General features: G+C 39.2%; 1 protein-coding gene across 3 annotated transcripts in view; it reads left to right on the top strand.

The window, feature by feature from the left end:
* The first annotated feature begins 6,110 nt into the window (after window positions 1-6,110).
* The window catches only part of NMU (neuromedin U), a 37,460-nt gene continuing 17,865 nt past the window's right edge, over window positions 6,111-25,705 (top strand). Inside the window, exons 1-3 of one of the 3 annotated variants that reach the window (XM_030818918.1) lie at window positions 6,111-6,347; window positions 11,992-12,050; window positions 22,394-22,441. In XM_030818918.1, coding sequence (XP_030674778.1) covers window positions 6,239-6,347; window positions 11,992-12,050; window positions 22,394-22,441 — 216 coding nt within the window. In that variant the 5' untranslated portion in view covers window positions 6,111-6,238. The remainder of the gene's footprint in view (window positions 6,348-11,991; window positions 12,051-22,393; window positions 22,442-25,705) is intronic. The other 2 variants (XM_030818920.1, XM_030818919.1) reach the window with 2 other exon arrangements.

Below are 25,705 nucleotides of genomic sequence, written 5' to 3' on the forward strand. Positions count from 1 at the left end.
TTATTTTTAAATAGATTGAAAACTAGTCTAGCAATAAAAAATGGCTATACTGTGTAGAAATAATAAAAATTACTTTATCATCTGTCCTTGTATTTTTATAGCTATCATTTAATTTTAGGTTCCATTTTTGCAAAACTTCATAGGTCTGGAAATACCTGTTTTTTTTGCTAGCTTTGTCCAGATGTGATTTATAAATATGTCAAGAAAATCTAATAAATTTTTCATTAGTAGTTATTAATATTTTCATTGCAATTTAAGGAACAAGAAAAGATTCTGCCTTCAATGGACTGAATTTTTTTTAATGTCATGTTCCAATTTTGCAGTGACATTGCTGCTTTTCTTTAATGGCTTTACTCTCAGTACATCTATCATGTGAAAATCTAGCCTTGTGGGCATCAATGTAAATGTAAAAAGCCATTGACTTTGCTTTTTAAAAAATTCTCTTATTACTTTTCTCAAAAGAAATTTATTTCTCAAGGCTCTCTCTGAGATATACCCATGCTGCTTTCAGATGGCATCTTAACCTTCCATGGCCAGCACTTAGAGAATTCATCAAAACTATCCCCACCTGCAATGCTTCATGACCCCAAGAGGCTGAAGAGATGAAACCTTTTTTGCAAAAGAATGGCTCTTGGACTTTCATACAAATCTTTTATTTGCCATTAGCCCATCAGTCCAAACTACATTCACTGGGTGAATCTGAAAAGAACCTCAAAAGGAAGGACTTTTCATAATGTTGCTTATTATTTTTGTAAATGGTTTAAAATTAATTTTAGCAAGTAATTAGAGAAATAAGAAAAGTTTTCCTTTCCTGTAAAGGATGTTGTATTTCTTACAATTACGTGAACTGTTGTGTCATTATCAGGGCAAAGTGAATTATCCTACAACAGGAAGTCTTAAGAAACATCAATTTATTTGATCTATAGTCTTCCATTTCTTGTATTCATTGTACTTTCATTGTCTTTTAGAAAAGCATTTCTCCTAGGATGATTTCTCAGTACAGTTCAGTTTATTCAAAAGTCCTCCTAAATCAACACTGTTAAAATGTTCATACTACCCAAAGCAATCTACAGAGTCAATGCAATCCCTATTAAAATACCAATGATATTATTCACAGAAGTAGAAAAAAGATCCTAAAATTTATATGGAACCACAAATGAACCAGAATAGTCAAAGCTATCCCAAGCAAAATAACAAAACTGGAGGAATTACATTACCTGACTTCAAATCATACTACAGAGCTATAGTAACCAAAACAGCATGGTACTAGCATAAAAACAGACACACAGACCAATGGAACAGAGTAGATAAGCCAGAAACAAATCCATATATCTAAAGTCAACTCATTTTTGACAAAGTTGCCAAGAACATACATTGGAAAAGGACAGTCTCTTCAACAAATGGTGCTTGGAAAACTGACAATCCGTATACAGAAGAATAAAACTAGACCTCTGTCACCATATACAAAAATCAAGTCAAAATGGATTAAAGACTTAAATTTAAGACCTCAAACTATGAAACTACTAAAAGAAAACATTAGGGAAACTCTCCAGGACATCGGAGTAGGCAAAGATTTCTTGAGTAATACTCGTTCCTTTTGGCCATGGCATGAGCTTCTGTAGTATCCTCTTACCTGGTCTCCCTGCTTCTATTCAGGTCCCCCAGAGCCTGCTCTTCACTGAAGCTGGAGTGATCTTTTTCAAATATAGTTCAGATCATCTCACTCCTCTTCTTTAAATCCTCCAAAGGCTTCCCATTCTATTTAGAGAAAAATCTAAACTCATTATTATGGCCCCTAAGACTCATGAATGATCAAGACCCTACCCTGCCTACTTCACTGACCTCAGCTCCCCACACTCCATTCACTCACTCCGTGCCAGCTACGCTGGCTTCCTTCTGCTCCTTAAACCTTTGAGACTTGTTTCTGCCTCGGGACCTTTGCACTTGATGGTCCCTCTGTCTGGGGTTCCTTTTTCACAGTTCTTCCCATAACTCATTCCTTCTCATCATTCAGGCCTCCCATAAGCCCTCCTCAGAGAGGCATGCCTAGATGATCCTGGCTCAAGTATCTTTCCCCCAACTGCCAGCCACCTTCTATTATTTCATTACCCTGGTTTAATTTCTTTTATAGCATTTGCTACTAGCTGAAATTGCTAATTTTAAAATTTACTTTCTTATTATCTGACTCCCTTGAAAATCCGCCAACTCCAAGGCAGAGACATCACTGCTATATCCCAAGCTCCCAGAATGGAGCCCAGTAGGTGTTCGATTAATATTTGAAGGACTTCATGACTTCACCTTGCCTAGAGCCCTTAAATTTTCCAGATCTTGCCTCTACTTTTAGTTCCTGAAGCTGGATCTCTTTGCTTATTACTAGACTTCCCTATTGCAAACTGACTGTATATGTGTATATATGTATGTATGTATATATGTATTCATTCATTCATTCATTCATTCATCCACTCATAGAGACACAGTTTCACTCTGTTGCCCAGGCTGGAGTGTAGTGGCACAATCATAGCTCACTGCAACCTCAAATTCCTGGGCTCAAGCAATCCACCTGCCTCAGCCTCCTGAGTAGCTAGGACTACATGCCACTGCATCCAACTAAATTTTCTTTTTATTTTTTGTAGAGATGAGGTTTCATTATGTTGCCCAGGCTGGTCTTGGACTCCTGGCCACAAGTGATCCTCCTACCTTAGCTTCCCAAAGCTCTGGGATTACAGGCATGAAATACCACTTAGCTGCCTGACTGGTTTCTATCTATTGCTGACTCTCTCATTCTCCTGATATCCGACTCTCCTCCCCTTTTTAATCCTTTCCATGACAACTTTTCTAGACATCTCTATCACAAGCTAGTAGGTCTTGCTAATCTGCAGACCCTTGACCAATTGAACTTTCATTGTTATAGATTGTCAGCAGAAAGCAAAGTCCAGTTGCCAATTTGTGGTGAAGAATGCAAGAGATAATAGGTGAGAGGAATCAGCATGGCATTAAGAATCAAACTTTCAATCTGATACGGAATAAATGGAAATGCTCTCAAAGCTGGTATACATGGATATACAAGCTCAACTTAAATGAATGTGAATTTAGAAGTACAGATTGGAATATCTGTAACTAAATTATCAAGGCACCACTGCAGTGATCTGGGATTTCACTTCTTTGCAATGCTTGGACAAAGGGGTACCTGTGGAATCAGCTTCCATTTAGTAATCTGTTCCCAGAGGAATCCAGTGCCTATGTGCCCCCACTTTCCTGCTCCCCTATCTATCTTCTCTTATCATTCAAGTCACATAATGGCATGACCTTCAAGCCTGCAAGTCTTTTCCTGAACATTTCTTCAAAAATAACAACTCATATTAAAAATAATGGAAGAAAAGCCATAAACAGGGAGAAAATATTTGCCACATATTTAATCAAACAAATGTTCCCAAATACATAAAGCTTTGCTATAATGAATAAGAAAAAAGCTAACAACCCAATGGGGGAAAATGGGTGAAATAAATTTTCACTGAGATATTTCACAGAAGAGGAAGCAATAATGGCCAAAAATTTGTGGAAAATTACTCAACCTCTGTAGTAAACTGGGATTGCAAACTAAGTCCACAATAAGAAGTCACCCTCGCTGGGCTCGGCGGCTTATGTCTATAGTCCCAACATTTTGGGAGGCTGAGGCAGGGGGATTACCTGAGGTCAAGCGTTTAAAGACCAGCCTGGCCAACATGGTGAAACTTCATCTTTACTAAAAATACAAAAATTAGCCAGGTGTGGTGGTGCACACCTGTAGTCCCAACTACTTAGGAGGCTGAGACAGGAGGATCCCTTGAACTGGGAGGCAGAGGTTGCAGTGAGCCAAGATCCTGCCACTGCACTCCAGCCTGGGTGACAGAGTGAGACTCCATCTCGAAAAAAAAAAAAGAAAAGAAGTCACACTCACCAAACTGACAAAGGTTTTTGCATGAATGAATAGCCATGGAAACTTCATTCATGGTTGGTGGGAATGTAAATTGGTATAACACTTTGGAAAACAATGTAAAACAGAGTTTAGCTAGATCATCCCCTGTGACCTAATAACTCCACTCCTGGGAATATTCCTCAGAAAACTCTTGCACATGTACACTAGGGGGCATGTACAAGAACATTCCAAGCAGCCTGGTTCATGCAGGAAAAACAAAAAACAAACAAACAAAAAACCTTTAATACACAAGTTGTTTATTTTGCTGACCTACTGGGGATATAAAAAACATTGAGCCCACTATTTCAGGCTTCTCTGCTCTGGCTGACATTTCACGCTCACACTGGCTGCTGGGACTGGTGATCTTTCAGTGCACCTCTGGGAGACACCAGGAAGAAGGTCACAGGGAAGCAGAGCCATGTTCACTTGCTTGCATCCGTAGGTCATTTACATCCCTTGTGCTCCCTTTTTTTTTTTTTTTTTTTTTTTTTTTTTTTTTTACTACTTTGGGAATAAATCAAAGTACAAGAACCTTGAATCCAGTATTTTCTCACCCATCCTTGAACTTGGACCAGACCCTATAATCTAGTCTTTCTTACATGTTTCCTGTGTATAAAGAATTTAAAGAAGGTGGCCATTTTTTTTTTAACCTAATCTGTCAGGTTTTCTCCTGCCTCTCTTCGTATTTCTGACACAGCACTATCCCAATCTGCCTTGTAATTCAGCTATTTGAGTAAGGGTTTAGGGTCCTTTACCAAATTGTAACTCTGTCACTAAATCTTGTATCCCCAAAGGTCAGGTCTTGCTTACAGTAGGTTGAACTGTATGTGCCTGATACATTAAAACTCTTGATTTAGGGAGAAGTATCTTGGTGGAGTAGAATAGCCAGTGGCTTCTTCACATGCTGACAGTCTTGAGCAGATTGTTTAATCTCTCCTGGCATCATTAATGAGAATTTCAGTACTTTTACATCCCAGAGATACCATGAATATTAAATAAAATAGCATGAGAAAGTGCCTGACGCAAAAACGCCCCTTCAAATATGTTAATGTACTTCCTGCCCTTTCCTCAGCATTCCTCGCCTTTCAAAGGGAGGTCAAATAAGACCGGTTTTCACCGGTTTTCACACACTGGGGCCCATGGCGAGGGGCTATGGGGCGGGGAGGGGCGGCGCGGGGGCAGAAGGAGCATCAGGAAAAATAGCTAATGCATGCTGGACATAATTCCTAGCTGACGGGTTGATAGGTGCAGCAAACCACCATGGAACACGTTTAGCTATGGAACAAACCTGCACATCCTGCGCATGTACCCCGAAACTTGAAATAATAATAATAATAAAGACTAGTTTTCTCTCTTTCTGTAGAAGGAAATTAGGACTGTATTAGCTGGTGTCCTGGAAGAGGCTGCTTCCTGAACGTTTCCAGTCAAGGAAATACAGGAAAGTATAGAGATGGAAAGAGGGAGTCTGGTCACGGTAGAAATCAGGATGCAATAGCAGCAGAAATGCATAGAAAAAGGAGTTTCCTAAGGCTTGGAAATCCGTAGGATAACCGGCACCCCAGACCAGTTAGAAATGTGTGTGTGGTCAAGCCCCAGCAGTCCTTTCTTCTTTATCCTTTATTAACAGGCAACTGCATTTCCCTAAGGGGTCTGTGATTTTGCAGGAATTTGGAGGAGGGTCGATAGCATCAACATCACAGTTGAACCAACACTGCCCTGATATGCACCAGGCATTAAGCTTGGAACTGGGGATAAACCGGGGAACAAAACAGAGGTGCTTCCACAGAGGTGCGTACTAGGGACTGCCAGAGCTCTGGAAGAGGTGAAGGGGAAAGGGCGTCCAACATAGACCCAGGACACCGGAGAGCGTCGCCACTACCAAGTTTAAAAACTCAGACGGCCTGATTTGCCATCCACATCCTGTTACCAGTCCAGTCCTTCCAAAGGTGGGAATGGTGCATTATTTAAATTCCATTCTCTTTATCCCAGAGCGAAAATGCGTGGTACTTGGGTCAGAAACTCAGGCTAGGGGGCTCGGGTCCCGCTGCAGGGTGGGGCGCGGGCAGGCAGCGGGGCGGGGTGACGCGAGGTAGGCGCCGCGCAGCCCAGCCCACGTGTGCGCGAGATTTAAAAGTTGACGGAGCGCCGGGCGCTCAGTTCTGTGTCCGGGCCCCGCGAGCGGCGCTCCAGGGACGCTGGAGGCACGGCCAGCACCAGGTGAAGCACTAGCTACGCGTGGCGCAGCGCAGGGTCCCTAGCACCGAGCCTCCCGCAGTCGCCGAGATGCTGCGAACAGCGAGCTGCCGCCCCAGGTCGCCCGCCGGACAGGTGGCCGCAGCGTCCCCGCTCCTGCTGCTGCTGCTGCTTGCCTGGTGCGCGGGCGCCTGCCGAGGTAAGACGGCCCCGCACCCGGCCGCCGCCACGCCATGCGCGCCTCTCTCTGGCTCCACTCACCGCTCTCTTCTACCTTCTTTCTCTCACCTTTACATGGCTTCTGGGACTTCGCTTGGCTTCTCTGGAGCCGCGGGGTTTCCCGCCTCCCAGGCACAGGTCGCCGCCCCAGGGCAACTAGCGACGTAGGAGCAAGGGGCCCGGCCAGGGCCAAAATACCCAGGCCCCGCGCGTTGATGCCCAGCGGAGACCCTGCGCGGGGCCGGCTGCGATAGGTGGAGACTGGTAGGGCTCCCTCATCCTCGGGATTTCCACCCCCCCTCGGCCCGTGGAAACGGGTATTAAAATAGTGAACATTAAAATGCTTTCCTTTTGATTGCAATTATTGGAGGGATTGATGGTTGAAGCAAAACAAGAGTGAGTTTGATACTTCATCCGCTGAGGCAAGATAAACTTGGCGAGTGCTCAGCCTCTTTGGTGGGTGAGCTGGTGTTATGTTGAGATAAACCTGAGCGGTATAACGGGCCCCACGCTAACCGCTTAGAAGGGGGAAGGAGTGGGCTTTGTGCCTTACCGGTTTTCAGGCACTAGATAGGGAAAAGGAATAGAGAACTTCTCATCACACAAAGTTGGAGAGGCAAGTGTGCAAGCCAGGCTTTCAGGCAGTGCGACAGCTACAGCAAGTGATGGCAGATGTGATTTGCTAACAATAGGGACTTGCTGAGCTTGGCTTAGAAGAAATAGGAAACGCAAGGTCAGGGAAGGAGATCTGAAGCTTTGGAGACATAGCCGAGCAGAACGTAAACGTTCCAGTGGAGAGATCATTTTCTGGTTTCTCCAAAGGTTACAGCTTACTTTTGCAGGTTCCTTATGGGGACCATCATTCATCCCCAAGTCAGGGGTCCCTCCCTTGCCAACCACTGCCTGGCTATAAATTTTCTAGCTTGGCAGAAGGTTCTCTTAGCTTCCCTCTGCTCTCCTTTCTGTGAGGTAAAAGTGGCAGACTGTTGTGTCATTGTTCAGAACGTTCGGTACTTAAAATCACAACTGCAGAGCCTGTAGTCGAGCCCTCAATTAGAGATGGGGAAATAGAGACCGTTATTCTTTTCCTAATCTATTTATTTTTATTGTTCTCCTCTCATTGTTTTGATTTTGTCCTTTCCTGAGGCATTGGAGGGGGGTGTGTGTGTGTGTGTGTGTGTGTGTGAGAGAGAGAGAGAGAGAGAGAGAGAGAGAGAGAGAGAGAGAGAGAGAGACTCCCCTACTTGAAAAGCAAGATAATTTGGCTTTGAAATCCAGGCAGTCAGAAGCTAGCAGACCCAAACCTTCTCCATATAGCCAGTGGTGATACAACATGACTTTCTCCCAAGGTAAATGTTCATCTTTTAGGATTTTAAATATATTATTGGTAACTTAGGATGGTAATCTTTATCTGCCTTCTTAAGGATGCTGATAAGCATGGTTCGAAAAGTGACTTTGCTATGTAAAGAAAATGGCTTTCTATGCATTTGCATGCTATATGCATGCAGTGAAATTTGCATCAGAGATAACTGCCTTGGGGTGAGTTGGAGAATTTCAGACTGCTGGTGATTGAACAGTAACTGTAGAAGGCAGCAGCTGCTTCCTAAAAGAGATGAGTCTTGGTTTTTGTTTCCAAAAGAGCGTATCTGCTGACATATCAATCGTCTCATAAATATCCCCAATATTTTTCAAGTAAAAGAATGAGATACTTCTTTTACTACCCAGAGGCCCCCTAGATTGCCCTTTTGTGTCTTCATTCCCCTTCAGACCTGCTCTGAATACTAAAAAACTAATTTTATCTCTTTAAAAATGTAGTAGGAGGGGGAGAGGGTGAATAGCCATGTGATCTGCCCCAGTCTTGAGTCCCTAAAGATGGCACCAAGGGGGGCGTGACATACATAAGCAAAACCCAGAGATTATCTACCATGGTCAATCATCATGCAAGATGCAACTGGATGCCTCGAAAAACAACACAACAGGTGTCGTAATGCCAGAGGAAAATAAAAGTGTCACTAAATGCAGCATCCTTAGCAAAAAAAAAAAAAAAAAAAAGAATTAGAGCATACAATGGCCATGCGAAGATAAAAGGTCAGCCACAGATTCAGTGGATGGAAACAATTTACTATTCAGAGAACACTAGTAAAATAAAGAAGGAAACTTCCTATAAGAGGAACACATTTTGGATATCTGCATCAAACTGTTACTTGATTTTGCCTGTGACAATAAGTTATCAAATGGTCAAGACTAAGTTAAGGAGTGTCTTTTCCTGCCCAGGCCTCTTGCTCATAGAATAATTCTTAATGTTCACTTGGCAGTAACGATTTCTCACTTCCCAATCCGACAGTGAAGTACATACTCGCAATGAGAAAAGAAAATTGGCGCTACTTTTAGAATAATCAGGTCTGTCCTTCTTATACATAATGTACTTACGGATGTACAAGTTATTATTTCCAGCAGAGTATGCTGTGTAAGACTGAAGATTTCACTTTACTGGATAGTAATGAAGTATAAACATCTTGAAGTTTCTCGGTGAAACTTACCGAAAACAGTACAGTTTTTATGATACAGGCACTGTCTCTGAAAACATGGAAAGTGATCTAATTACAGTGTTGCTTTTTGACAGTATGAAGTCCATATCCAGAATGAAAATCATATTGACTCTAATTAACACATAGACAAAAGAAAGAATAACTCCTCCTTACGTTTGGGTTCAGTCATAGGATATTAGTCGTTTTCTTTTTTTTTGTTGTTGGAGACAGAATGTCACTCTGTCTCCCAGGCTGGAGTGCAGTGGCGCCATCTGGGCTCACTGCAAGCTCCGCCTCCTGGGTTCATGCCATTCTCCTGGCTCAGCCTCCCGAATAGCTGGGACTACAGGCGCCTGCCACCATGCCCGGCTAATTTTCTTGTATTTTTAGTAGAGACGAGGTTTCACCGTGTTAGCCAGGATGGTCTCGATCTCCTGACCTCGTGATCCACCCGCCTCGGCCTCCCAAAGTGCTGGGATTACAGGCGTGAGCTACTGCGCCCAGCCAGGATATTAGTCGTTTTCTATAAACTATAGAATTTTTTTAAATTTTGTCTCCTCTCTTTTTTTTTTTTTTTTTTTTTTTTTACCATGAAACTGTGTTTACGTGTTTTTTAGAAGGGCCGCAAAATACCCTTTTTCTATTTTATGGAAATGCCTGGGGCTAAGTTAGGCATAGTGGCCTTTCTAAGTGGCTCACGCAAGCTTGGGAAATGGAAAGAAGCAAACTCTCCATGGTCCTGATGAGGCGGTGTGTCTGAACACAGTGAAGTTGAGGTGGAAGCTTCTACTTTTACTGGGAGTCGGGGATGGTCGAAAGTATAAGAATAAAAAATAGCATTATTTAAACAGGAATGCTGTGTCAAACAGAATCTCATTTAGTGAGATCACCAGGTGTTTTATATGGAAATTTGAGAAGCACAGCTTTATCCCTTCCTGAAAACAATGAGCTCAGGGTAGGATCTACCAGATAACTGTGACTTCGGGATATATGTTTGTGGTAGGGTGAGAAATATATAATTGAGAAGTGTGTAAGATTGTTTACCCACTTTGAATAGTTGTCCCATGAAAGGGGATTCTGTCAGGTTCTGAAATAAACCAACTCTTTTATGGACTGCATGACCTTTATAAGTTATTTCTAATGCTTAGTACCACAGAAAGTGTAGTTGATAACTGTCATTATTATTGTTGTTATTAGAACTTAAATGAAATAATAGTAAAAACTTGTATGAATTCAAGGCAAGAGTTGCTTAAAACATGGTAGAATTAGGAAAAAAAATCTATCAGAATATGCAATTAACTAGACTGATTTTCTAAGTTTTTAGGGCACCCGTCATCCGAGCAGTGAACACTGTACCCAATATGTAGTCTTTTATCCCCCAACCCCCTCCTAGCCTCCACCTCCGAGTCCCCGAAGTCCATTACATCACTCTATGTTTTGTATCCTCATAGCTTAGCTCCCACTTATAAGTGATAACATATGGTATTTAGTTTCCCATTCCTTCACTTCAAATAATGGCCTCCAGCTCCATCTAAGTTGCTGCAAAAGACATTATTTTGTTCCTTTTTATGGCTGAGAGATAGTCCATGGTGTATATATACACCACATTTTCTTTATCCACTTGTTGGTCGGTAGGCACTTAGGTTGTTTCCATATCTTTGCAGTTACAAATTGTGCTGCTATAAACATGTGTGTGCATGTGTCTTTTTCATATAATGACTTCTTTTCCTTTGGATGGATACCCAGTAGTGGGATTGCTGGATCAAACCATAGATGTGCTTTTGGTTCTTTAAGGAATTTCCATACTGTTTTCCATAGTGGTTGTACTAGTTTACATTCCCACCAGTAGTGTAAAAGTTTTCCCTTTTTACACATCCATGCCAACATCTATTGTTTGACTTTTTAATTATGGCTGTTCTTGCAGGAGTAAGGTGTTATCTTGTGGTTTTAATTTGCATTTCCCTGATGATTAGTGATGCTGAGCATTTTTTTCATATGTTTGTTGGCTGTTTGTATATCTTCTTTTGAGAAATGTCTATTCATGTCCTTTGCCAACTTTTTGATGGGATTGTTTTTTCTCGCTGATTCGAGTTCCTCACAGATTCTGGATACTAGTCCTTTGTTGGATGCATAGTTTGCAAATATTTTCTCCTACTCTGTGGGTTGTCTGTTTACTCTGCTAATTATTTCTTTTGCTGTGCAGAAGCCTTTTAGTTAATTAGGTCCCATTTATTTATTTTTGTTTTTGTTGCATTTGCTTTTGGGGTTTTAGTCATGAATTCTTTGCCTAAGCCAATGTCCAAAAGAGTTTTTCCAATGGACCTTCTAGAATTGTTATGGTCTCAAGTCTTATATTTAAGTCTTTGATAGGTCTTGAGTTGATTTTTAAGGTGAGAGATAAGGATCCACTTTCATTCTTCTGTATGTGGCTTGTCAGTTTTCCTAGCACCATTTATTGAATAGGGTGTCCTTTCTCCAATTTATGTTTTTGTGTACTTTGTTGAAGAATAGTTGGTTTTAAGTATTTGGCTTTCTTTCTTTGTTCTCTATTCTTTTCCGTTAGTCTAAATGCCTATTTTTATACCAGTACCATACTGTTTTGGTAACTATAGGCTTATAGTATAATTTGAAGTCCAGTAATGTGATGCCTCCAGATGTATTCTTTTTGCTTAGTATTGCTTTGGCTGTGTGGGCTCTTTTTGGTTTTATATGAATTTTAGGATTGTTTTTTCTAGTTCTATAAAAAATGATGTTGGTATTTTGATGGGAATTGCATTGAATCTGTAGATTGCTTTGGGCAGTATGGTCATTTTCACAATATTCATTCTTCCAATTCATGATCATGAGATGTGTTTCTATTTGTCTGTAGACATAAGTAATTCGTTCTTGAGAGTAATATCTTTGTAATGTTATTAAGGTTTATGTAGTAATTATGTCTCCTTGTACTAAGCCAAATGCTGAAATATTTAGTTGAAATAGGTGGGTGATGATGTACAGTGAAAAATGAAGAAAGTGTGCCAGAAAGAATTATATATGGATATTTAATTTTAGAAGAAATGCTATAAAATTAACCTGTGGCTATAACTTTATTTTTAGGTGCTCCAATATTACCTCAAGGATTACAGCCTGAACAACAGCTACAGTTGTGGAATGAGGTAAGGAACTATCATCACACAAATTTGTAGAAACTTTACCCTTCTTTGAAATTATCATGTTAAAATGTATAATTGAACTTTGGGAGAACTATGATTTTACCAACACTCTAACAATAAAACCCAGAATTACTATTTTTATTAAATAAAAGAGAAGGAAAGAAGAAAAGAAACAAAAATTTTGTAAATAGTTAAGAGGGCGGAAATAAGTCCTAATAACAGGATATAATAGAGTAATACAAGAACAGAGTAGTTACAGTAAATGTGTATGTACTTAAAAGACAGAGATTCTAAGATTGGATTTTTTTTTCATCAATTCAAAGTTTATTTTATTTTTTTAACATATTTATTATTATTATTATACTTTAAGTTTTAGGGTACATGTGCACAATGTGCAAGTTTGTTACATATGTATCCATGTGCCGTGTTGGTTTGCTGCACCCATTAACTCGTCATTTAGCATTATGTATACTCCTAATGCTGTCCCTCCCCCCTCCCCCCTACCCCACAACAGTCCCCAGAGTGTGATGTTCCCCTTCCTGTGTCCATGTGTTCTCATTGTTCAATTCCCACCTATAAGTGAGAACATGCAGTGTTTGGTTTTTTGTCCTTGCGATAGTTTACTGAGAATGATGGTTTCCAGTTTCATCCATGTCCCTACAAAGGACATGAACTCATCATTTTTTATGGCTGCATAGTATTCCATGGTGTATATGTGCCACATTTTCTTAATCCAGTCTATCGTTGTTGGATATTTGGGTTGGTTCCAACTCTTTGCTATTGTGAATAGTGCCGCAATAAACATACATGTGCATGTGTCTTTATAGCAACATGATTTATAGTCCTTTGGGTATATACCCAGTAATGGGATGGCTGGGTCAAATGGTATTTCTAGTTCTAGATCCCTGAGGAATCGCCACACTGACTTCCACAATGGTTGAACTAGTTTACAGTCCCACCAACAGTGTAAAAGTGTTCCTATTTCTCCACATACTCTCCAGCACCTGTTGTTTCCTGACTTTTTAATGATGGCCATTCTAACTGGTGTGAGATGGTATCTCATTGTGGTTTTGATTTGCATTTCTCTGATGGCCAGTGATGATGAGCATTTTTTCATGTGTTTTATGGCTGCATAAATGTCTTCTTTTGAGAAGTGTCTGTTCATGTCCTTTGCCCACTTTTTGATGGCATTGTTTGTTTTTTTCTTGTAAATTTGTTTGAGTTCATTGTAGATTCTGGATATTAGCCCTTTGTCAGATGAGTAGGTTGCAAAAATTTTCTCCCATTTTGTAGGTTGCCTGTTTACTCTGATGGTAGTTTCTTTTGCTGTGCAGAAGCTGTTTAGTTTAATTAGATCCCATTTGTCAATTTTGGCTTTTGTTGCCATTGCTTTTGGTGTTTTAGACATGAAGTCCTTGCCCATGCCTATGTCCTGAATGGTATTGCCTAGGTTTTCTTCTAGGGTTTTTATGGTTTTAGGTCTAACATGTAAGTCTTTAATCCATCTTGAATTAATTTTTGTATAAGGTGTAAGGAAGGGATCCAGTTTCAGCTTTCTACATATGGCTAGCCAGTTTTCCCAGCACCATTTATTAAATAGGGAATCCTTTCCCCATTGCTTGTTTTTGTCAGGTTTGTCAAAGATCAGATAGTTGTAGATATGTGGCATTATTTCTGAGGGCTCTGTTCTGTTCCGTTGATCTATGTCTCTGTTGTGGTACCAGTACCATGCTGTTTTGATTACTGTAGCCTTGTAGTATAGTTTGAAGTCAGGTAGCGTGATGCCTCCAGTTTTGTTCTTTTGGCTTAGGATTGACTTGGCAATGTGGGCTCTTTTTCGGTTCCATATGAACTTTAAAGTAGTTTTTTCCAATTCTGTGAAGAAAGTCATTGGTAGCTTGATGGGGATGGCATTGAATCTATAAATTACCTTGGGCAGTATGGCCATTTTCATGATATTGATTCTTCCAACCCATGAGCATGGAATGTTCTTCCATTTGTTTGTATCCTCTTTTAGTTCATTGAGCAGTGGTTTGTAGTTCTCCTTGAAGAGATCCTTCACGTCCCTTGTAAGTTGGGTTCCTAGGTATTTTATTCTCTTTGAAGCAATTGTGAATGGGAGTTCACTCATGATTTGGCTCTCTGTTTGTCTGTTATTGGTGTACAAGAATGCTTGTGAATTTTGTACATCGATTTTGTATCCTGAGACTTTGCTGAAGTTGCTTACCAGCTTGAGGAGATTTTGGGCTGAGACAGTGGGGTTTTCTAGGTATACAATCATGTCATCTGCAAACAGGGACACTTTGACTTCCCTTTTTCCTAATTGAATACCCTTTATTTCCTTCTCCTGCCTGATTGCCCTGGCCAGAACTTCCAACACTATGTTGAATAGGAGTGGTGAGAGAGGGCATCCTTGTCTTGTGCCAGTTTTCAAAGGGAATGCTTCCAGTTTTTGCCCATTCAGTATGATGTTGGCTGTGGGTTTGTCATAGATAGCTCTTATTATTTTGAGATACGTCCCATCAATACCTAATTTATTGAGAGTTTTTAGCATGAAGGGTTGTTGAATTTTGTCAAAGGCCTTTTCTGCATCTATTGAGATAATCATGTGGTTTTTGTCTTTGGTTCTGTTTATATGCTGGATTACATTTATTGATTTGCATATGTTGAACCAGCCTTACATCCCAGGGATGAAGAAGATTGGATTTTTTTTAATAGATCCAGAAATCTATTGTCTATCAGTATCACACTTAAAACAGAAAACAAAAAAAGACTAAGTATAAAAGGATGGAAAATGATGTAGCAAGCAAATAGAAACTGAAAGAGAATATATCTGATCACATAGAATTCAAATGAACCATCATAACAGACAAATAAGGATCTCGTGTGTTAAAAAAAGAAAACCAGAACAAAAAAATATAGACATCATTAATATATACTAATAATGTAACCTTAAAATTTATTTGACAGCTGATAGACCTTCAGGGAAAAAAATAGGTAAATCAACAGTTATAGTTGGAGAGTTTAATACACCTCTCTCAAAAACTGACAGTTAAAGCAGATAGCTCATAAGTAGCTATAACAACAGCATAATCATACAATTAATAAATTATAGCTACTAGAAATATTTTTCACTACTTGGGAGGCTGAAATGGGAGGATTACTTCTACCTAGGAATTTTTTTTTTTTTTTTTTTGATACATGGTCTTGCTGTTACCATGCTGGAATGCAGTGGCTCGATCTCTGCTCACTGCAACCTCCGCCTCCCGGGTTCAAGCAATTCTCCCACCTCAGCCTCTCAAGTAGCTGGGACTACAGGCGCACACCATCATGTCCAGCTAATTTTTGTATTTTTAGTAGAGACGGGGTTTCACCATGTTGGCCAGGATGGTCTCCATCTCTTGACCTCATGATCCACCCGCCTCAGCCTCCCAAAGTGCTGGGATTACAGGCACGAGCCACTGCGCCCAGCGACTTCAGCCCAGGAATTTAAGACCAGTCTGGACAACATAGTGAAACCCCATTTCAGGAAAAAAAAAAAAAGACAGAAAGATTGTTTAAAACCTGCACTAAATAGTATACACATTCTCTTTGTGTATAATTGGAGCATCTGAAAAACAGAATGTGTTAGACAGAAAGGAAGAGTCCATAAGTTAGAAAAAAATGCCTTCCAAATGTTTTCCAGTTATAATGCGATAAAATTAGAAATTAATAACAAAGTATAACAAGTATCTCTTCCGTTTGGATATATATAGTATTTTGGTAAATAACTCTGGGCTAAAAAGAAAATTACAAAATTTATTTAACAACTGATAGACCTTCAGGGAAAAAAATAAAAACATTATAACTCAAAATGTATAAGCTACAGCTAAAACAGTAGCTAGAGAGAAATTTTAGCTTCATATATATTTATTGGGGAGAAGAAAATTTAAAAACATTAATAAGCTAAGCATTCTGCTAAAAATGAGGTGAAAAAGAACAGGGAAAATTAAAAGAAACAGGAACGAAGTAAATAATAAAATAAGGCCGGGTGTGGTGGCTCACACCTGTAATCCCAGCACTTTGGGAGGCCGAGGTGGGCGGATCACGAGATCAGGAGTTCGAGACCAGCCCCGCCAACATAGTAAAACCTCGTCTACTAATAACACACAAATTATCCGGGCATGGTGGTGTGTGCCTGTAATCCCAGCTACTCAGGAGGCTGAGGCAAGAGAATCACTTGAGCCTCGGAAGCGGAGGTTGCAGTGAGCCGAGATGGCACCACTGCACTCCAGCCTGGGTGACAGAGTGAGACTCCATCTCAAAAAATAATAAATAATAATAATAATAATGGCAGAAATAAATTTTAAAAAGAGAGCAGAGCAACAGTTTTAACAAAATCATATATTTGTTCTTTCAGTAAGTTAAGCGCTGGTAGTACTAACTTCAAAAGGCAGAGGGGAAGGCAAAGAAGCAAGATATAGACCAAAAAAAGGTAGAACCCAAGAAAAATAGAGATATAAAAAAAGTTTTAAAGTAATATTATGGATAATTGACTGTGTGATGGATGGTTGTGCAACTCTGTAAATACACTAAAAACCATTGAGTTGTGCACTTTAAATGGGTGAATTGTATGGCTTGTGGATTATATCTCAGTAAAGCTGTTAAAAAGAAAGTATGGACGGCTATCTGGTGATAATTTTGAAATTAGATGAAATGGATAAATTCCTAGATAAATATGGTGTGCCAAAAAAGGTGCAGTGGTAATAATGATAAGCACTGAAGGAACAATTTCTTCTTTCCTTGTATCACTGGCCAAGGCCTGCTTACTGTCTTACACAGTAAATGTATCTAAAGCTTTTCCATAAAGTATAAACTTGCTCTAGAAGTTTGATACATAACCTTTACCCAGTTAAGAAAGTTCTCTTATTTTCCTGTCTTGCTAAGAGTTTTGTTAATCCTAAATAAAATGTGAACTTAAATACTTCATTTGTGTCACTATTGAGATAAGCAATGTGCTTTTTCTCTTTTAGTCTATAACTGCAATGAATTGCATTAACAAACTTCTTGCTCTTGAACTATTAGAACTAGTTTGAGAGTTCAGGAGACTTTTGGATATAATATCCAATATACAAGAATCAATAACATTTCTTTTCACTAGGGAAAAGTAACATAAAAGTACAGTTTAAAATGCTGTAGTATACACAATAGTGACAAAATCTGTAAGTATTTAGAAATTAACCGAAAATACACCCTAAATTTATGGAGTAGAAAATTAATTTCTAATAAAGAAAATAGATGATGATATAAATATTTGGAGAGACATTCTCTCTTGGATGAAACAATTAATTTAATATAATAAAAATATCAGTTTTCCTTGTTAATTAATATAAATCCCATAAAATCAATGCAATCTCAAACAATTTCATTTACTTAAAAAAAAAAAACTTTAAAATTTAACCTAAAATTGATATGGAAAAATAAAGGTCTACAATTAGCTGAAAACATTTTAAATATGAAGAGCTACTAGTGGGAACTTGCCTTATCGGCTATTGAGACATAGTATAAAAATTGCAGTAATAAAAAAAAAAAAGTCATGGTAATTGCACAAGAACAGACAGAATGAACCAATGGAACAGAGACTAGAGCTTGGAGAGAATAGCAGTCACCACCAGTACTTGTCATATCCCTTTGGCATTTGCCATCCCAGCGTACTGGAAATTTATAGTTTCTGATTGCAAGCATCCGTGACTCTTCCTGCACTGCCTGTGCTTGCGCCAGCCAGAAGTGACTGAGAATAAATGACTGCACCACTGAGAGCAGCCCCCAATTGAGGACCAAAGGGAGTTGGTGGATAAATGCCTTAGACACCTCACCCCTAAAGAAAGAAATATAAAAGGTAAATTATAGAGTTAGTAGAAAATCATATAGGACAATATCTTTGTTAGGAGCAGGGAAAAACTTCTTGAATGAAACTTCAAATATAAGTCGTAAGAAACTTCAAATATAAATCGTAAGGCCAAAAACATTCATGAATTAAATTACATTAAAAGTAAAACTTCTTTCAGCAAAGGACTCCATGGAAAATGGTAAGGGCCTTTGTTGGTTTTTTGTTTGTTTGTTTTGTTTTTGTTTTTGAGCCAGGGTCTCGCTCTGTCGCCCAGGCTGGAGTACAGTGGCATGACCTCAGCTCAGTGCAACCTCCGCCTCCTAGAGTTCAAGTGATTCTCGTGTCTCAGCCTCCTGAGTAGCTGGGACTACAGGCGCGTGCCACCACGGCTGGCTAATTTTTGTATTTTAAGTGGAGACAGAGTCTTGCCATGTTGGCCAGGCTGGTCTCAAACTCCTGACCTCAAGTGATCCGCCCACCTCGGCTTCCCAAAGTGCTGGAATTACAGGTATGAACCACCCTGCCCAGCCTTTGAAAGAAGATATTGACAATATCTAAAACCAGTAAGGGGTTGCTTTTCTAGAATATACAAGAAACTACACCAAATCAATTGGATAAAGATAAGACTTCAAAATGAAAATAGTCAAAGGATACGAACAGTTTACAGAAGAGGAAGTTCAAAATGTTAACAAACATCTAAAACATATAAACATGTTCATTAGTAACAATGAAATGAAAATTGGGACAAGGGCAAAGTGTCACTTTCTACCTATTAGGCTAGTTAATTGCAAATGTTACAAGGATGTGGGGGGTCTACAAACTCTCATGCATTGCTGGGCAGACTGCTAACTGGTAGAGCCATCTAGAAAACAACCTAGATACCCCCACGATCCAGCATTCCCGCTCCTGGGTAGATGGCCCAAAGATATTCTCCCACAGATCCATAAGTGGAGAAGAGATTCAAGGAGGTTGATTATAGCTTTGCTTGTAGTGGAAGGAATTGGAGGGAACCCAGCTGTCTGTCACTGGGGAGTGGATAGGCAACATGTGGTGGGCACACATTATAGAATATACTACAGCACTTGAAGCAACATACTAGATAGACACCCAGCAACATGGATAGGTCTCAATGGATAGTGTTAAGTGGAAAGAAAGTGAGGAAATATACATGCACACAAAACAACAATATGGGTTTTACAAAAACATATACAAATGGAGGATATGCCTCAAATACACTAGAAGAGTTGCCTGCAGGAGGGTGGAATGGGGGCAGGAAATGGAAATATAAAAGGAACAAATAAGTAAGGCAAGGCTAATGATAATAGTGAGCTATGAACTGAGAAGAGTACCCTTTGTACTTAGGTCACCCGCAACAAAATACATAAGGGAAAAGATAAGATAGATGCTAAGTGCCAAGTATAAAACAGTCTTCAACAGTATAGAAATTCATCAAGTGTTATTACAAGGGTCTCTGCCTTGATAGAATATCTAGGTACATGCTAGAAATATAAATAAGATGAAGAGTGACTTAGATAACAGATATTAATGTATAGTACAGACACATTTATTTTAGCTTGAAATATTCTATATTTCCATGGAAAATATTTGGAAAAATACTTTATATGATAATGCTGGAAAAAACTCAGACTTGCAAAAAAAAAGTGTACATTCTTTTACAGAAAAAAAGATATTTAAAGAAGTTAAGATGCAGCTGGGCAAGGTGTCTCAGGCCTAATACCAGTTCTTTGACAGGCTGAGGCAGGAGGATCACTTGAGCTCAGGAGTTCAAGACCAGCCTGGGTAACATAGTGAGACCTCATCTCTATAAATAATAAAAAATAAGCCAGGCATGGTGGTGCTTGCCTGTGGTCCCAGCTACTCAAGAGGTTGAGGTGAGAGGATCACTTGAGCCCAAGAAGTCAAGGCTGCAGTGAGCTCTTGTTGTACCACTGCACTGCAGTCTGGGAGACAGCCAGACAAAAAAAAAAAAGAAAGAAAGAAAGAGAGAAAGAGAGAGAGAAAGAAAGAAAGAGAGAAGAAAGAAAGAGAAAAGAAAGAGAAGAAAGAAAGAAAGAGAAGAGAGAAGAAAGAGAGAAGAAAAGAAAGAAAGAGCAGAAAGAGAAGAAAAAGAGAGAAGAAAGAGAAGAGAGAAAGAAAGAAAGAGAAGAGAGAGAGAAGAGAGAAGAAAAGGAAGAAAGAAGAGAGAGAAGAGAAAAGAAAGAAAGAAGAAAGAGAGAAGAAAGAAAAAGAAAGAAAGAAAGAAAGAAGGAAAGAAAGAAAGAAGGAAAGAAAGAAAGAAAGAGAAAGAAAGTTAAGATGCTAGGAACATATAGTTAATTTTTCTGCTTGAAGATTTAAAAATTACAGAGCTACAGCAAACCAACACAGGAACAGAAAACCAAACACCACATTTTCTCACTCGTAAGTGGGAGTTGAACAATGAGAACAAATGCACACAGGGAGGGGAACATCACACACCGGAGCCTGTCGGGGGTATTGGGGGGAAAGGGGAGGGAGAGCATTAAGACAAATACCTAATGCATGCGGGGCTTAAAACCTAGATGATGAGTTGATGGGTGCAGCAAACCACCATGACATGTGTATACCTATGTAACAAACCTGCACTTTCTATACGTTTCCCAGAACTTAAAGTAAAATAAAAATAAATAAATAGTAATAATTACAGAGCTACCCGGGCACTAGAAACACATTCTTTCTAACCATATGTAGAGACCTAAACATTTTCAATGAGATTTACCAATGACCTCTACAGAGTTCTCAAAAGCAGTCAGTGGCATTCAAAACCATTAGAGCCATATGCTGAGTACAATGAACAAATGCATACTCAAATGGGAAGTGGGCAAGCATCGTTCCTGTGTCCTTCAAAGAAATGAGAACAAAGACTGAAAAACTTTGCAGTTATCTCCTAATTTGACTAACTGGGTTTTTAAAAGTCTGATGTTTTTATTCAAATGACGTTAATGTCCTGAGATTCAAGGGTTCTCTCTTCTTGAACATGGACCACCTCACATAGATGGGCAGCCTGGTCTGTGGGTGGACAGTGTTCCCCTGAAGTGGGTAATGTCTTCAGATACCTGCACATCACAAAAAACTCAGGAGGAACTACTTCCTTCTACCCTACTAAACCACAGAAGGTGACATCTGGAGGTGATGTAGTAAGCATTGCTCAAAAGTCAGAGCTTTAAAATGGTTATCTTTTTGACTTTCCCCTCTCAATTCACTTTTTTTCCCCCACAAGTTTAATACAACTTAATTAAAGGATTTTTGTTGAACACTTATTCTGGGCAATTTAGCGATAACATGGCCCCTACCCTCAGTGTGTGTGTGTGTGTGTGTATGTCCATATTTCAGGTTTGTATGGCAAGGAAGAGGGACCAGGTGGGTGGGTGCAAAGGATGAGTGGAACAAACAATTCCCTAAATATTTGGGATATAAAGGGAAGATGAGGATAAAAGGAGGATAAAAGTTCTGTGAGGATAAAAAGGAAGGAGACATAAGCTTATGTTTTCTATAATATCTTATACCTGTGTTATTCTCTAAGTTAGGAAATAATATGTTTTAGGACATGTTCAACTTGGAAGCAATGAGGGGCTTGAGAATTTATGACAGTAAAGTATAATAATCCACCCCCTGGTATGAAAAAAAGAATTCTGGGACTGAAACGGGCCTCTGAGATGGAATACCATAAATAGGACTCAACCTCAATCATTCCAGAGAGACAAGAATCAGTACCATTTTTTTCCAGTTCCATTTTAAAAGGCCATCAAAGAAATAAATGTCATAAACAATGCCAGACATCCAGCTTAGTGCTTAACATCTCAGCATAGTTTTTTTATGATTAATATAAATCTCTCATTCTACCGTGTAAAGTCTCAAGTTTTCTTTTTAGGATAAGGACTGAAAATAGTTAGTTGCCAACTGTAGCTCAATAAACCCTCATTATAAAATAGAACTGTCTTCCAATACTGGTTTCTTGGAGAGATCTAGTGGATTGTCTATGTTGTATGAACAGTTTTTCTGGTATGCTGTTTATCATGCTGTTATTATGTTCATTTAGGTGACATTAGGTTCATGTGTCATAAAGAACCATATGATAACCAAAGGTCTGCCTTAATTTCAAGGTCATTCTTTAGTCAGCTCTCACATTTCTCAGGCTAAATAATACGTGAAAGTCTTTTCCTCAATATATTAATGTGAGGCATCTTCATGCCCTGGGATGGTCCCCGTCAGCAGTCACTAGAGACGTATACCCTGTGGTTAGGGGGACATCTTTAGGGAAGTCTCATTTCCAAGACTTTCTTACAAAGTTTTTGAGGCTCCTGTCTTCCAAATCCAGAGTCCTAAACTGTCATGGAACTGTGCTTAATGTTCCATAGGTAATGTGACTTTGTAAAATTTACTTTCTGTTATTTTCTGTCCATTCCCAGGTTGTAACTGACATTTTTGTTTTCTACAGATAGATGATGCTTGTTCGTCTTTTCTGTCCATTGATTCCCAGCCTCAGGTAATTCCAATTGAAGATATTTTGTAATAATGTAGGTGTTTGTGTAGTGCTTAAACTCTCCATTGCTGCGTTTGGAACCTTTATGTGCTCATGAAAACATGTCAGCGTATGAGATATTATTACATTTGCTGCAGATAATAATCAATACTGTGGGCTTGTGTTGTAATATGCTAGGGCTTTCATCTCTAAATAAAATAGATTTGCAGACAATATACACATTTTGTAATGTCAAATTAAAATATTAATTTCAAAATCCAATTATGTGTTAAGTTAGAAATACTGTATCTGTCAGGGTGCAGTGGCTCATGCCTGTAATCCCAGTGCTTTGAGAGGCCCAGGTGGGAGGATCACTTGAGGCTGGGAGTTCAAGACTAGCCTGGGCAACATAGCAAGACCCTGTCTCTACCAAATAATAAAAATTTAAGCAAACTAACACAGGAACAGAAAACCAAATACTGCATGTTCTCACTTATAAGTGGGAGTTAAGTGATGAGAACACATGGACACAAAGAGGGGAACAACAGACACAGGGCCTGCTCGAGGGTGGAGGTGGGAGGAGAGAGAGGATCAGTAACTATTGGGTACTAGATTTAGTACCTGGGTGACGAAATAATCTGTATAACAGACCCCTGTGACGCAAGTTTACCTACATGACAATCTTGCACATGTACTCCTGAACCTAAAATAAAAGTTTAAATAATAATAAAAATTTAAAATACTGTATCTATTGCTCTATTTGCGGACAAATATCCTATCTCCCAATTGAGTTTGAAACCACTGAGAGATGAATTTGTGAGTCAGACTTTTGGAGGTCAAAGCATCATCATTATAACTGAAAAGTCCATTCGTGACTGTGGCTTCAGATCTGATATCAAGTGTGTTTGCTATAATTGCCTCCAGAATTAAACTTGCCTGCAAGTCTCAGACAGTGACTCTGAGCTTTCCACCAGTCAGATTCTCAGCCACAGGGCAGAGACCAGGCAAGAACAGCTGACCAGAGCAAGAGCACTGACTCCATAGAGGAAAGAGCTGAACTGAACATGCCCAATTTCTTCCTCTCAGTTCACCTACCAGACAGCTCATTCCTCTTCAATAGAAAAGAATTAAGAGAAGGTTTTGGAAAGAGGCCAGGAGTGCTAATCTAGCTCCTCTGCATGGACACTTAAGGAGTGGGGAATAAGTGTGTTCTTACATTGTCTTTACTGGATGATGCTGCTTTCAGAGTCATCAGCTATGCGCCTGGGGCATACTCCCTACATAGTTTGGCCGAGGTGCCCAGGCTGTTGGTCACACAGTCTCCAGTTGTGTTTTCCTGGCCAGTGTGAAGAAACAGCCTTGTATAGTGTTGTATTTCTCCTGCCTCAACCCATTCCCTAGGTTCCTGCTGGAAATTTGAGGTATTAGATAGTAAAGCAAGACCAGGATCACAATAGATGATGTTTTTGAACAATGTTTCAAATTATTCAAGGAGCATTGGCAGATACATATTAATAACATGAGATGATATTAATCAGCATATATGCATTTGTGTTGTATTTAAAATTCAGGAACATCCTCAAAATCACTTTTAGGTCTTCAGTACTAAGAGGATGAATTTTAAAGCACTCATTTAAACTTCATCAAGATAAACTAATGTTTGACTGGATTTCAGTACTGTGCCTCTTTCAAGAGGAGCTTAGTAAATTTACTATTTGAAAGTTTTACATTTACAATTGAAATTGTAATAAATTTAATACTTTAAAAAATTATTGTTTTATTACATGTGAAATTAAAGCTATGCATTAAAACCTAATTTTGGTTTCACCATAGTATATTGGTGATGTTCTTATATGGAATACATTTATACCCAGCACCTGGAATCATGCTTGAGAAGAGACTCAATATAATATCTCTTTAATTACTTAGTTAATAAAACCCAGTAGCAAACATGCTATACAGAAATTGTTCTCTTGTAACAAATATCATTATATCATCCCTTTTTTTGGCCCATTCACTAGTTTAAAAACCACATAAATATGGTTTTACTGATTTAGCTCTCAAAAAATATAAATTCTGGAAGAATACATACAAAATAAATGATAATGGTTATGTGGAAGGGGAGTCCTAGGTGGATAGGGCAGAAATAGGAGGACTTTTTAACTAGATATCATCTTATAATTTTTTAATTTTGAAACTTGTGAAATTATGAATTATTCAAAACTCAAAGGAAAGAAATGAAAGAAATTATATAAAAGAGATAGATTCACAAGTCCCTTCCCTAGAAATAGCTGCTAAACTAATACAGATGCATCTCTTTGGAATGGTGCTTATGTATAGTAACTGTATTTGGGTACCTTCACAAGAATAAGTAATATTAGTAAATTAGGAATTGTTTTTAAAAATTGTATTCCTGATGTTTTGGGAATATATCATTTTATGGGCTTACTTCGTGGCTGGGTTTCTTCATATGCTTGGTGTTCATTGGCTGGCTATCAGCAGGGGTGGTGGAGGCAACTGGGTGAAGTGTTGCTTACAGTCCAGCAGGCTAGTCTGAGCTTTTTTTTCACATGGTTGCTGGGTTCCACCAGCAGTGGGAGAGCAAGCTCCATCACCTAAGTGGGTTTCAAACCTCTGCTTGTGACATGTTTACTCATGCCCCATTGGCCAAAGCAAGACAAAGAGTCAATGTGGGCGCCACACTCAGTGTCTGCGTTAGGGGACTGACTACATAAAGGCAATGGATACAGGGGGGCGTGATTCAATGGGGATATTATTATAACAGTAATTACTGTAATTTCTAAAAATTGTCATTATTTTCTCAAAACATTGATAATCTCAATTCATGAGTGGGCAATTCGGTACACAACTGAAAACTAGTGATAAGTATAGCTATTGTACTCAGATTTAAGGTTTTAGCATCACTTAGTCATTTAAAATACTAAGACATCATATCACTGCTTTGCTCCAAATCTTCATATGGTTTCTTATTGCAATTAGAATAGTATCAAAATCCCTTGATACAGCCCACAGACCCTAAATAGTTTTTTTTAATTTTAGGTTCAGGGGTAAATGTGCAGGTTTGTTATGTAGGTACAGTGTGTCGTGGAGGTTTGGTGTATAGATTATTTCATCACCCAGGTAATAAGCATAGTACTAGATAGGTATTTTTTTACCCTAACCCTCTTTCCACCATCCACCCTCAAGTAGGCCCCGGTATCTATTGTTCCCTTCTTTTTGCCCACTTGCATCTGTGTTTAGCTCCTACTCATAAATGAGAACATGTGG

The sequence above is a fragment of the Nomascus leucogenys genome, chromosome 9 (genome assembly GCF_006542625.1).
Source record: "Nomascus leucogenys isolate Asia chromosome 9, Asia_NLE_v1, whole genome shotgun sequence".
Lineage (NCBI taxonomy): Eukaryota > Metazoa > Chordata > Mammalia > Primates > Hylobatidae > Nomascus > Nomascus leucogenys.